Source organism: Porites lutea, chromosome 7 (genome assembly GCF_958299795.1).
Source record: "Porites lutea chromosome 7, jaPorLute2.1, whole genome shotgun sequence".
NCBI classification, from domain to species: Eukaryota; Metazoa; Cnidaria; class Anthozoa; order Scleractinia; family Poritidae; genus Porites; species Porites lutea.
Window position 1 is genome coordinate 2,695,402 of NC_133207.1, and position 12,658 is coordinate 2,708,059.

The 12,658-nt window shown below is 38.0% G+C and overlaps 1 protein-coding gene across 3 annotated transcripts in view; it reads right to left on the reverse strand.

Moving 5' to 3' along the window:
* Positions 1–12,658, reverse strand: part of LOC140944239 (heterogeneous nuclear ribonucleoprotein L-like) — a 28,100-nt gene that overhangs the window by 12,774 nt on the left and 2,668 nt on the right. Inside the window, exons 6-15 of one of the 3 annotated variants that reach the window (XM_073393372.1) lie at positions 11,324–11,409; positions 10,799–10,895; positions 9,758–9,824; positions 6,473–6,702; positions 5,596–5,717; positions 4,841–4,971; positions 4,305–4,378; positions 3,391–3,445; positions 3,186–3,281; positions 1,928–2,315 (exon numbers count right to left, since the gene is read on the reverse strand). In XM_073393372.1, the coding sequence (XP_073249473.1) occupies positions 2,257–2,315; positions 3,186–3,281; positions 3,391–3,445; positions 4,305–4,378; positions 4,841–4,971; positions 5,596–5,717; positions 6,473–6,702; positions 9,758–9,824; positions 10,799–10,895; positions 11,324–11,409 (1,017 nt within the window). In that variant the 3' untranslated portion in view covers positions 1,928–2,256. Of the gene's footprint in view, positions 1–1,927; positions 2,316–3,185; positions 3,282–3,390; positions 3,446–4,304; positions 4,379–4,840; positions 4,972–5,595; positions 5,718–6,472; positions 6,703–9,757; positions 9,828–10,798; positions 10,896–11,323; positions 11,410–12,658 lie in introns of those variants that run through there. The other 2 variants (XM_073393370.1, XM_073393371.1) reach the window with 2 other exon arrangements.

The following is a 12,658-nucleotide window of genomic DNA, read 5'->3' on the forward strand; positions in this document are numbered from 1 at the left end:
CGATTGCGAAAAAGTGCGACACGGTTTATTACAAATTGCGATAGGTATTATAAACTGCGATGACTATTGCAAATTGCGGCAGTACAGAGCCTGTAAGCAGGCTACCTGGTGTATTACACTGATTTACAGGTTCAATCTGTTCAATGTCAACTATTTTGGTGTTTGTAGGAAAAGCCTGCAAAGCTTTTTAGCTATTTGCCGTTTTTAAACCTGAGGTTTACAAGCTGTGGACAGATCCAAGCCAATGCTGAGTTGTAGAGGCACAAGATAACGAACAGCGATAGGTGGAGTTGATGGTGTTTAATCGATATTGTCCAGAATTGTTTTCGCTTTCATTTTTACCAAGAGAACCATCGAAGTCGCAGCCGAATTCTGTTTTACTGTTGTAGCTGTTACTGGTCTAAGAGCTTAAGTTTCCCTGCTTTGTTGCTGCTGTGCAGTTTTCACAACTGATGTCCCTCACCTGATGTTTATGTACTCATAATGAAGACACTGATACGAAAATGTACCGAAAAAGTCGTGATTTTTCAACTTGTCGCGCGCGTAATCTGTTTTTTTAACGCCGTGGGTGGGAAAGTTGCAGGTTGCTCGGAAATGTGTAGAGTGGTCAGCCAAAGATTGCATCTGTAACAACGGCATTCTATACATCGTCCTATCGACTCCACTGCCAGAGCTGCTGGACTCAACACTCATACTGCTCCGGGAGTCAAAATTCAGAGGAAGATTTATTCCGAACCGTTGTCCTCTGAAAATGTCAGTGTTTTTTGACAGGAAAACGACTGAATCAGTGCCCATATAAATCCAGGTTCAGAATCCATGTCGCAGAAAACAGAAAACTCTTGGTTCGCGGAGTCGTAAACGACGTGCTTTCAAATAAGATAACACAGTGGCATGAATTTGCCAAATTTTAAATAAATAACTTTTTTCCATAATACTTACTTGGCTTATTTTTTTTTAGCGGCTTCTAACTTTTAACAAGGCCGCTCTAATCGTCAGCAACGCACCCAACTTACTGTAGCTCAGAGCCAGGTGACAGACTAAGGCCTCACCACCATGAAAATCATTAAGTTATCTTTCTGTTTCGTCCTGGGGGAAGGACTACCCATAGTCTCCCTCGCAGCCCTTTTTTGGATGTCACGCAACGCTCTACCCATAGACATAATAGGACAATTGCACGATGGCGATATTTGACTACAACTACCAGAATTCATTTCGGTTTTGCTTTGTTATTTAAATTTGTCAATCCCGCTGAGGATTAAAGAACAATAGCCTTAATTTGCACAAGAAAACAACAGACTCAAGGATTCTGGTAGTTGTAGTAAAATGACGTCATCGTGCAATTGTCCTATTGCGCTTTTGTTGCTTTGAAGGGTATGTCTGTTTCTTCATTTAACAAAAAGTTTGAATCTAAACGTTACTTTTCATTTATCAGCAGATATTTTCTTCAGCATTTTTCGCAAGGCTTTTTAAATCTTGAATAAGATATGAAGGGTATTTATCTTTTAGCACAAGTTTGTTTTGGGGAGGTAAAAACACGATTATGTAGTAAATGCATTCTTTTTTGTCCGGATTACGGACATGGTAAAACACTCTTAACTAACACTGCAATTAAACGACCCGTTCCCCACATTCGCCACCACTCGGATTTTGTTGTTGTTGCAATACCACTTTCTTTTTTACACGAAAATAACGAAGACTTAGCACTGCAGGACCTACGTAAATTAAGGCTCACAATTGTTGCTGTTTGTTCGTTTGTTTTTAACTTTAGGACTCCCAGTAGAGATATTAAAATATGACCTGGTTCGATGTGGATTTTATCGGTGGATTTTTTTGATTAAATCTTCTTTTGACTACAGTTTGAATATGTATTCCCAGTTTTTATTATTTGAGTTTTTCTTTAGACTTCTTTAGACTAAACGCAGGAAGATCAAGTGAAATTAGAACTCAAACTTTATTATTAAAACAAAATATATGCACGTTCATGTTTAATTTACGCAAACTCTCTCTCTCTCTCTTTTAATTTCTTTTTTCAAACATCTTTTAGAGGTGGACCAACTTTCCCCTAGTTTTAAAAACTGCAAGATTTTTAACTCTTAATGATAACGAACTCTGCCGTTTAAGAATAAAAGTCAATTATTGTATACTCTGTCTTGGTACGTTCTGTTCTGTATCTGTTACTTTAAACTCCTAACAGGTTGCGAGCAGCGGATCCTTTATCATTGGTCAGCGGTAGTGTGAACTTTAGGAAGGACTCTGCTACTGAGCGCTGGACATCGATGAGAAAGCTAGTTTGACGGTGAAGATAGTTTTGGCACCTAAAGAAGAAAAAATGACAATGACAAGGTATCAAAGGATTCTTCAATCCCGTGATCCCGACCAACAATTTCGTGCAATCCCGTAATCCCGAGAGATACTTCGGCATTCTAACTCGCACGCATACTTTCAATCCCCAGTCTTACCGGATTTTGCTTTAAAATCCCGATTCCCGAGCTTCAAACAAGAGAAATCCCGGATCCAGTTAAACCTGGGGACCCTCGTATTAGAAGAGATGTTTGTATAGTCAGTGACACAGAACGCTCGGAAAAATAATCCGAATACTCCCCAGCACGAGTCGACCTTATGACCTTCTGGTTTCTGTTCTACATGCTGCACCACTGAGCTACAATAGACTCGTGGGAACTAAAGCCACAAAACTAAGTTCACGTGACAAACATCTTGTCTACTGCTAGGACTAGAACGTCGATATTTACTGATGTAATTAACTATGAAAGCATGAAATCGGCAATAACTATTATTTAGGAGCCCACAGGTGCTGGCATGGCAGTCAATAAATTCCACGCGGATTTTGTTTTCATACGCGCGCTTCTGGAAATAAACTGACGACCTAACCGTAGCATCAAAACCCTTTCACAACAGTTATGAAATATTTAGATTTTGCCAAGCCTACAAGCGGTGCTCCCTTTTGATCTGAACTATTAAATCCTTATCGCTGTGAACAGGTCAGTTAACAAGTGACTGCCCTCCATTTAGCGGCCAGTTACCACAGTCCCGGCGGAAAATAATTCTTTCGTTTCTTTAAACGATATGCTTCGATAAAGATGATCGAGAAGCGTACGTGAAAATCGCAGGTGCGTATATGCGTGTGCGTAAATCGCGTGGCAACATAATTATAACAACAGTGATACCTGCATCACGGATCACGTAATGATTACAGGCTGCGAGAGCGTTGAGGGCCTGGGAAGGATCAGCCCATTCCAGATGACCTGAAGCTGACCGAGAGGCTGAAACAAAAACATCAAAAACGTGACAGAGATGTTAGAATTGGCAGTATTGCTCCGAGCGCGTTCATGAAAATGCTGAAAGAAAAGGTATGAAAACAACAGAACTCACCGTTAGGGAATACTTTTACTCTGACTGGGGGATCAACGCTACAATTGAAGCACATCTAAGACCGAAAGTAATAAGTCTGCGTTAAAACAGTCGTGGTTATCAATCTCAAAAACACTGTTTATACTACGGTACTCGCCAATAACAACCACGCGGACAAGTTAGTTTTTGCGGACGAAAATTAAATAAATCTCTCAAAAATTATTGCTCTGCGTTCTGACAGTTCTAGAGAAAAAGGGCGAGACAAAATTATATCACACTTATGGATCTACATACGTTTCTGGGAAACTACAAACTGAAACTGCCCAACTGACCCTCCGTATCACTTACTTCTCACTTAGGGCAAAATGTTGGCTTAGGGGAGGGGTAGTAACCTGACATCAGGCCCAATTTTAGCGGTTCTCATACATTCTCTCTAACGGCTACCGCTAAAATTAGGGCTCTCTTTTCGTTTCGCCATGTCCGCCGGAATGTAATTTTCAAAGCGAAACGAAAATAGAGCCTGATCTCAGGTTAAGGGTAGGTGGGCAGTTTCCCAGATATGTATAATGATCCATACTGATCTACTCAGTTCGAATAAAACGGAAAGTTACACCTTGGACATTATTTCAAAGGGGGATAAACAAACTATAAAACTGCTACGTGTATGCCAGCATTTTCTTGAGCAACAATGCAAATCGTTATTTAAGATCTGATGCGCAGAATTTATTTGCGATTAAGGAGATCATAGCACATCTGAAGTGGAAAGCAAAAAATTCGACCTTTTGCACTTTGTCAATAGTAGTGTTAATGTTAATGCTTAAGTTTTTTTAAGATTGCTGCTAACAATAACGCTAATACCAATCAATGGCAATTTCACTGTTCATCAAAACAGATGCCAATGTTAACCCTAAATATATCTTGATAATAAGCCATACCTCATTAACCTTTTCCGACGAGAAGTCAGTTGGTGCGTTGAAAAAGTGCAAAACCTTTGTGGGACAAAAAATGCCTACCACAATGTTAAGGTTCAAAAAAATGTTGCAATCAGGTGGATAGGTTAGCCTATAATCTATTGGCGTTGAAAACGTGGAAGGGGTAGGAAAAAAAAACCAACAAAAACATCCCTCCGAGCCCCACCACCCAAGTCCCCCTAATCCATCTTAAAAAAGGACAAAACAAAGGCGAAGGAAAAAAAAACAGAGTGGAGTAGGGAATGTTTGATCATTATACGCTTCTGGGAAACTTCCCACCTACCCCTCCCCTAAGCCAACATTTTGCCCCAAGTGACAAGCAAGTGTTAGTGTTGGCTTAAGGGAGGGGTAGGGGGGCAGTTTTCCAGAAACGTATAATAATCCGGAATGTTTGCTGGAGGTTTTTGTCTTGACTCTCGGAATTGCAGCTACTGTTTCCAAAACCAGTCACAAAGTTGTTCACCAAATTTAAATTTAATACAACGCGACATTATGGATACGATTCTTGCTGCTTTGCTGTGGCGTCCAGAATCGGTGATTCCTTGATTCCATGAACGATTTGTAGCACGGTGTCCCATCGGGCAAATTTGAGACCGATGATGGGTCTACGAGGTACTTCTGTTTGGAAAAACTACAAAAATGCAAAGTAAAAGTAGCTGATAGTTGATTGCAGTATCACGAACATGAAAGAAAACAACTTTCTTTTCTTGCATCGTACAAATGCAACTGTATCTATGCCTCAGTGCATTTTCCTTATGTTCAAACGAAGACTGAACCACAAGTATAGCAAAGGGCACAAAGAAAAAATTCTCGAGCAAAGCGCAAAGCTGACAGCAAAGCAAGAAACAGAGGCTTTTAAGAAAGTTTATTACAAATAAAACAAAAAAAAAACAACAACAACAACAACAACAGCAGTTGCAATTGGCATGCCCACCGAGGTTGAATAAACAGTGAGTGCTCTACTCTCCATTACGAGGTCAGTGCTATATAAAAAGCAGTCAGCATATTCTTGAAGGCCTGTCATTTTGTGTGCATCACATACACCAAAAAAATACATTTGAATCTTGTATCACAGGCTTGTTATTTTTTTTTGGTGTGTCACTGTGTCAATATAGAATGTTTCCACTGTCAAGAGGTCACTGCCTTAAATCATAAACTAGAATCCTTAGTAAAGGCACTGTATACCATATACCACAGGCTTACCATACCCTATTATGTCAATATAACTAGTCTGCTAATTACTGTAACACTTTACCTGAATTCAAGTTGTTTGCCAAAGAGAGTCTGTTTACCAAGGCACTGAATAACTGTGTTACATGCCACATGATCATCCATTTCTACCATGGCAGCACCAGGCTTGTTCAGCAGGAACTTTATCTGAGAGATCAACACTTATAAGTTAACTCAATATTAAATTTTTTACCTGGACCACTTAATAAGATCTAAAGACACTGTCTCAGCTCAGTTGCTCACAACATTAAGTGGTGACAATGCAAGGAAAAATGTGGGCTAGCATCAAATTCCAGTCAACAAAAGTTACAATTTAGAACAGAAAAATTGAAAGTAATGAGTTAGTAGGGTTAAATTGATAATTCTAAAACAAAACTACATGTGCAAGCAGTTCCAAAAAGGCCTGAGTTGCTCCAACCTATTTTGGCCAGGAAAGGTGTCTCTCAATCTGGGCCCACTTCCTTGAAAGATGGTTAAGTTTAACCCAGGATTTAGCAAAATTTTCAGCACGGTTTTCTTGTCTAAGAACACGTAACACCGTTGTGGCTTTACTTCGAAAAAAAAAAAAGAAATGATAACACAAAATGTTACTCTAAGTAATGCATTGGAAGGTAAATACAAAAAGTGGAACAAAATCTTAATCCTGGATTAGTGTTATCTGCCTTTGAGGAACTGGGCCCTGTGCAGTATCAAAGCCCCACCCACCTCAAGTTTGCATCCACTTGCAAAGACAATTTGAATGCGGGAGAGGGGGACAAAATCCCTTTACTTCGTGAGAATAGCTAGCAAGGGAATGCAAGTAAGAAAACTTGTAAACTGTCATTTAACCACAAATGCAGAAATCTGAAAAGTTAACTCTAAAACTTACACCATAAAAATTCCAGGTTTCACATCATTCTCACCTTAAGAACATTTCCATAGCAACAAAGAATGTTGAAGAGTTTGTCACAGTTCATTTTGTGATCATGCAGTCCGTATACCATGAGGACACAGCCACCAGCCATGGGTGGGGGAGGGGAAGGAAAGGGCCTGGGTCCATGCATCATCATGCCCCCTCGACCTGGTGGGAAGGGTGGCCTGGGTGGACGGCTTAGAAGACCCTCCTTCACTGGTGGCCTTACTCCAATGTTTCCTACAAGAAAACAAAAATACTATTAGATTTGACTAGATACTATTATTACAACTGACAGCATGTTCAAGATGAACCTAGCCTACTAGCAAGCTCCCCATTTATGAGCGAAGCGAGCCATTACGGAATGCGCGAGTGATTTGCTCAAGGTTCCTTTTGCCTGCTACTTCCATGTGACTTCTCGCAATTCAAGCAAATGGAGAGCTTGCTTGCAGGCTAAGATAAACCTCAAAAAAAAAAAAACAGCCAACATATGCCAACACTGGTTTCCCCATGATATGTTGTCTGAGGAATGACTACAGAAGTTTCATACTAATGACATGTCACTTCCCAGATCTGGCTAGTGTTTCTGATTGGTTGAAGCCAATTTCCCTCGCGACCTTACCAATCAGCAGCACTACTCAGATCTGAGTATTGTCACATCATTAGTATGAAATTTCTGCAGTCTTTTCTCTGATGTTATTTCACAGGAAAACAAGGTGGCGTCTCTAAATGTTGGCTGTTTTCTCACTCTAGTTTGAGAAACGGACTTTTATGTTGACATATAACAACCACACAAAGGACTAAAGAAACTGGCTGCATAAGACACTTGTAGCTTTTGGGCATAGTCACATGCCAGATAACATCATAAAACAGCACTTTATCTCGTACATGTAAAGTTGCATTCATTATACTTTGCTGGGCTCATTTTAATAACATTCCACTGACAAGTCCAGGTTTTTAGCCAAAAGAAAAAACATAACAGAAGTAGACATCATAATTATTGACTTAAACTTGACGCTTTGTTTTCCCAATACAGGCCATATGATGTTCTTAAAATTTGAAAGAAACGGTTTTCTAGAGTAATATGACATGACCTAAATTGGGTAAACAAAACATGCCAGCTAAAGAGGTCTATTTCAAGCATTATCTAACTCTTGACTAGTAGTAAATTTCATTATAAATTTCAAGGCATGTTAGGAATCATGCACGTTTTTTTATGAAACAGCACAGAAACCGCTGTCTAAAGCTTAAACATTAATGCCATAATTATTTCAGCCAAGATTTGGAATATTCCAGTGGAGTCTATGATCCACTGATATTAAAAGGGAAAAAAACCCAAAAATACCTTGACTTACTTAAACCCCTCTGGCTTTACATCAGCCTTCTATGTCACATCAAACTAGAATTTAAAGACTGGTATGTATGGAAAGATTGATTGATTTAAAGCGCAGTGGGGCTTGTTGTAGGCTTGGAGATTAAAACAGTTAGTATTTATCACATTCATAACATAATAGTTTCAAAGACACAAACAAGGTATATTGTACAAAAGGGTAAAAAAGCATACAGTCTGTAATTAACATGATACATGATGGTATACATGACTGTGAGGATTAAAAAGTCTGAAATAAAGTATTCAACGAAAATAGATTGTTTGCTCTTGGAATGATGTACACAAGTGAAAATCATTTTCTCTTGCATGTGTCATATGTTTGACAATGTTGTTTTGAGGTTAAGCAGTCTTGTTTATAAAAACCAGCATGGAATCAGAAAAAAAAAACAGCAATGCATCACTTGTTTAATTTTCTGCACAACACATTAAGTGCTGCATGATGATCAGAACATTTGATCCCAGTGCTGTTACTTATTTACCAAAGAGTAAGTAAACATATAGTTCTCCCTTCCAAGTCTAACTTGTATCTAGTTGCAGCCAAATAGTGCAATCATTAAAACTAAGAAAAATGTTAGGTGCATTTTTCTTGTTGTGGCAGACAAATTTTTTCATTATGCAGCATACGCAAGGTGGTACTGTGAATCTGACTGCTTGTTTTGAATAATAACTTATGTTACACATAACTCAACAGAGCTGTTTGTTTGGTTTGTACAAGAAGGTTCTACAATAAGCATAAGTTTCTGTATGGAATTGTGAGATTTCTTGGTATTGGATAGCACATACATAACTATCAGTGGGAAAAATACTTTGCTTTAAAAGGTGACTCGATCTTTACAATGTGAACTAAGCACTATGGATGGAGTAGTAACTTAGTGTGGCAATCTTTAACAATAATTTGGTTTGTATACATGTTTATGTAATTGTACAGGTTTGCATGACTATTACAGCGATATCAAGACTTTCACTTCCTGTGATACTGTCTAGTGCTCAAGTGTTTGCTTACGCTTGTGCATAACATCATAATAATCAATGGTGGATCAAGTCAAGTATTAAAGCTACATTATATGGTGAACACATGTATGGTCCAGTGGTTTGACATGGTTATGTTTGAGGGAACTATGTTATGTTATCTTTTGTTTGACTCTGCTGTTAGAATATGTACTATCATGGCAGCAAATTGACAAAACAACATGTACCAGCAAAATAAATTGCTCCATAAATTCAGAGAGCTCGCAAATATTGTTCTGGATCAATATTTAAGCAGAAAAAAACCCAACGTTAGCAACCTGCGACACATTTCTTGTAAATTTCAAAAACTTCCAGAAGTTTTTTTTTTCATCCTTAAGGAATGCTCTTTTAATTTATGGAGTCAATTTCTTCTCATCTGAGCTAATTTAGAGACGTTTTCAGTCAAGTGTCCAATAAACACTAAAAGCAAACAATCCAATAATTGGATTCTAATAATCACTATGAAAATCACAATTTACGGCAAAAACATGAGCTGCAGTAAGACATGTATGGGCAAATCATATTGGCTTTAACATGATTTAGGCAGGTTTCTGCAGGATCAAGCTGTAATCATAAGGATCATTGAGAAAAAAAAAATCTGCAACAGACATTAAAATTATTAAAGAACCCTTCAGATCAATATGGGAGAGACTGCTGAGATAGGCTGGTTTCCAATCAACCTTTCTGTCTGTTGAATGTTTTCCAGCTATTGCACATGTAGCTATCATGGATCATATAGACACCAAAGGCTTTACAGTACACTGTACTTGAGAAAGTGAAGCAGTATTATTTAGCCAAACACAATGAGTAGCAACACTTGACTGAAAAACGTCTCCATGAAGCAAAATGAAAATGGTACAGGCAGTAAGTGATTTGCCCATTGTTAGTAGCAGTTACCTTGTGGAAAGTCCTTGGTGTAGTCAAAAGTATATTCATCATTCCTGTGTACATTGAGTGACTCTACCTGCTGCAAAAGACGCCAAGAAAATTAATAGTAACAATTTCAAATAAATGCTATTGTTGAAAAAGTGCTGTTGGTAGCATTTCCCACATTTTGGTCCTTAATTTGTAAAACATTTGAACTCAGGAGACACATCTTTCACGGTAAAATAAGTGACCCACACTGTAGTTGGTCCTTCTTCCTGAACAAAGATGTCCATCCGGTAAAAATACATGTAAAGTATTTCCTCAAATATAGTCTTCACTCGATTAATTGCCTCCCTGGAATAATTGCCGCATCCCCCTTCCCCCACCCCTGGAAATATTAAAAAAAATAGCCTCCCTCAAATAATTGCCCCTCACCATCTTCTCTTTCTTTTATAACTTCCAGGTCAAGTTGAAGTGTAGTCTGCACAAGCAAAACTGATCAGTGACAATTCAAGTTCTGATGGTGCGGAGGATATTGACGTGGAAAATTAATCAAGGAAACAAATTTGGAACACTTAAAAAGTCCATGTTCAGTTTAATTGATGCGATCATTTTTTGATTTACATGTAGTGGGATAATATGACCAATAAATATTAAGGGCACAATTTCCAGAGGCAATATTTGAAATAATCGCCCACTCTTTGTGTGAAAAAAATAATAATCACCCCCGGCTATTATTCGAGGAAATACAGCAAGTGTAAACTTAGACTATCCTTTAAAAAAAAAAATTGTAAATTGTAATTTGTTTACCCACGGATCACTAAGGAGTTCATAAGAACTCATTGAAACGTGTCCGTGTGTTCCAGATCGAATTGGAATTTGAAAGTGTTGGTTTTTAAGGAGAGGGGAAAACCGGAGTACCCGGAGAAAAACCTCTCGGAGATCCTCCAAGTATCAATGTAATGGAAGCAGTTCAGTGAGGCAAGGGAATCATTAAATGACTCATAACCCAGTGCAAATCATCATTACTGCCAATTAATATAAGTAAAATATTAAATTTATTGCAAATACCCTGGAAAATTCAATCTTTAGTGTGTTGCAGCCTGTGTAAATATCTGCTCCATTCAAGGTTTCTTTTGCTTGCGTTGCTTGCTCTACTGAGGCAAATCTGTTCAAAACTTTTGTCAAGGAATGTTGTTAAATAATATGTGTACATGTATGTCAATAGGCATGCATTATAAACAGCTTAAATGATCCGCCACACCCAAAAGAATGCCACAAACTACTACAGAACTGGATTCTTATGAAGGCAACACCTCAGCTTCACTTGACACTACACCATCTACCATTGCTGTTCATTTGCTAGAAATACTAGTAGCCTGAAATTCTAATAGCTATGTAGTGACCAGTTCTTATTTTACATAATGTATATGGAGGTCCCAAGGTTATAGGGTTGTCTCCCCTAAAAGCACTTTTTACTGCAACATAATAGTTCACTAGGAACACAGCAAAAACATGTATACAGCTGTACAAACTTAAAGATACACTGCATCAAAAAGAAAAATATTTACTTTATTTTACTCTGGAAAAGGATACTCCACCATGGCTTGTAGCCCACTCTTTCTAAAGATGACAATTCTCAAGACATGACCTTGTTTACTGAAGATGGTGTGAAGAATATCCTGAAATGAGTATATGCAGATTCAGTAAACTAAACCATGCACTGCAGGTGCATATCTATAAATACTCACTATTAAAATATACTGGCACTTAGAAATGCCGATATACAGTGTAAAGTGAACAATATTTTATAAAATGAAGCGGCTTTTTACAGGTGTTTGCACTCTGCTGGGAAATGACATATTAATTATAACTCTATCAAGCTTTACAAACAAACAAAGTTATGCAATACAGTAAATAAACCTGTTTGAAACCAGAAGTCACATCATAAGTGAGTGGAATATGATTGTCTTTGTGACTGACATTTTGAAAACCTATGTAGAAGTCATCACCAGAGTCAAAGCAAAGAGAATCATATCCCAAATACATGTAGTACTTATATTGTTGGATGTTAAGCATGTCAATAAATAACAATTATTCACCGAAGTGGAGGTGACTAGTCCTGGATATTTACCGAACTGCGAAGCAGTGAGGTAAATATCCACGACTAGCCACCGACACTGAGGTGAATAATTGTTTTAGTATATACTAAAACAGTGAGATAATTGAGCACAAAAACGACGATTTTTAACTCAAATACTGTTGCCTACGATTACAATTTTGGCGCGTAATGACCGGGCGGCCGCGGCCGTCGCTTTTTCTTGCCGGCAACTAAAACTTTTGAAGGCATTTGTTTAGCTCTTGCGGGGAAATTTGTTCAAAAGGAGTTGTGAATTCTTTTTGTATTTAAAATCATTCTATAAAAAAAGATTATTAAATTTAGTTTTAAGCTTATTTATGAACAAGTCAACTAAATAAAGTAACGCAACACTTAAATTTACATTTGTAAACAAAAAACTTTTTCACCGGTTTTATCGATAAATTCGTGTCAAAAAGACAAAGCTTTACCTGTTAAAACTTCCAATCCGAACTTCGTCACCTTCTTCGTGTATTTCGGAAACAGCTTGCTTGATTAGTTGTGAAATTTCTTTGTTTGTTTACGGCAGCAAACCGGGAAGGCATTTTGCTTGCAACTTACACGAGTTTGGCGTCGCTCGCTCCGAGGAACTGGCGGTGAATCAGTGAATAGTGCAGGATATTCACTGATTGAGTAGCCAATCAGAGCGCGCGGAAAACACTATCCACTGTTTTAGTATATACTAATAAAAATTATTTTATTGCAGTAACGTTCCTGTACTCAATAGATGTAAAGTTTGAGCATGGACTCTCATTGACAGACTTTATCCACCATTTGAAACAAATAAATATCAA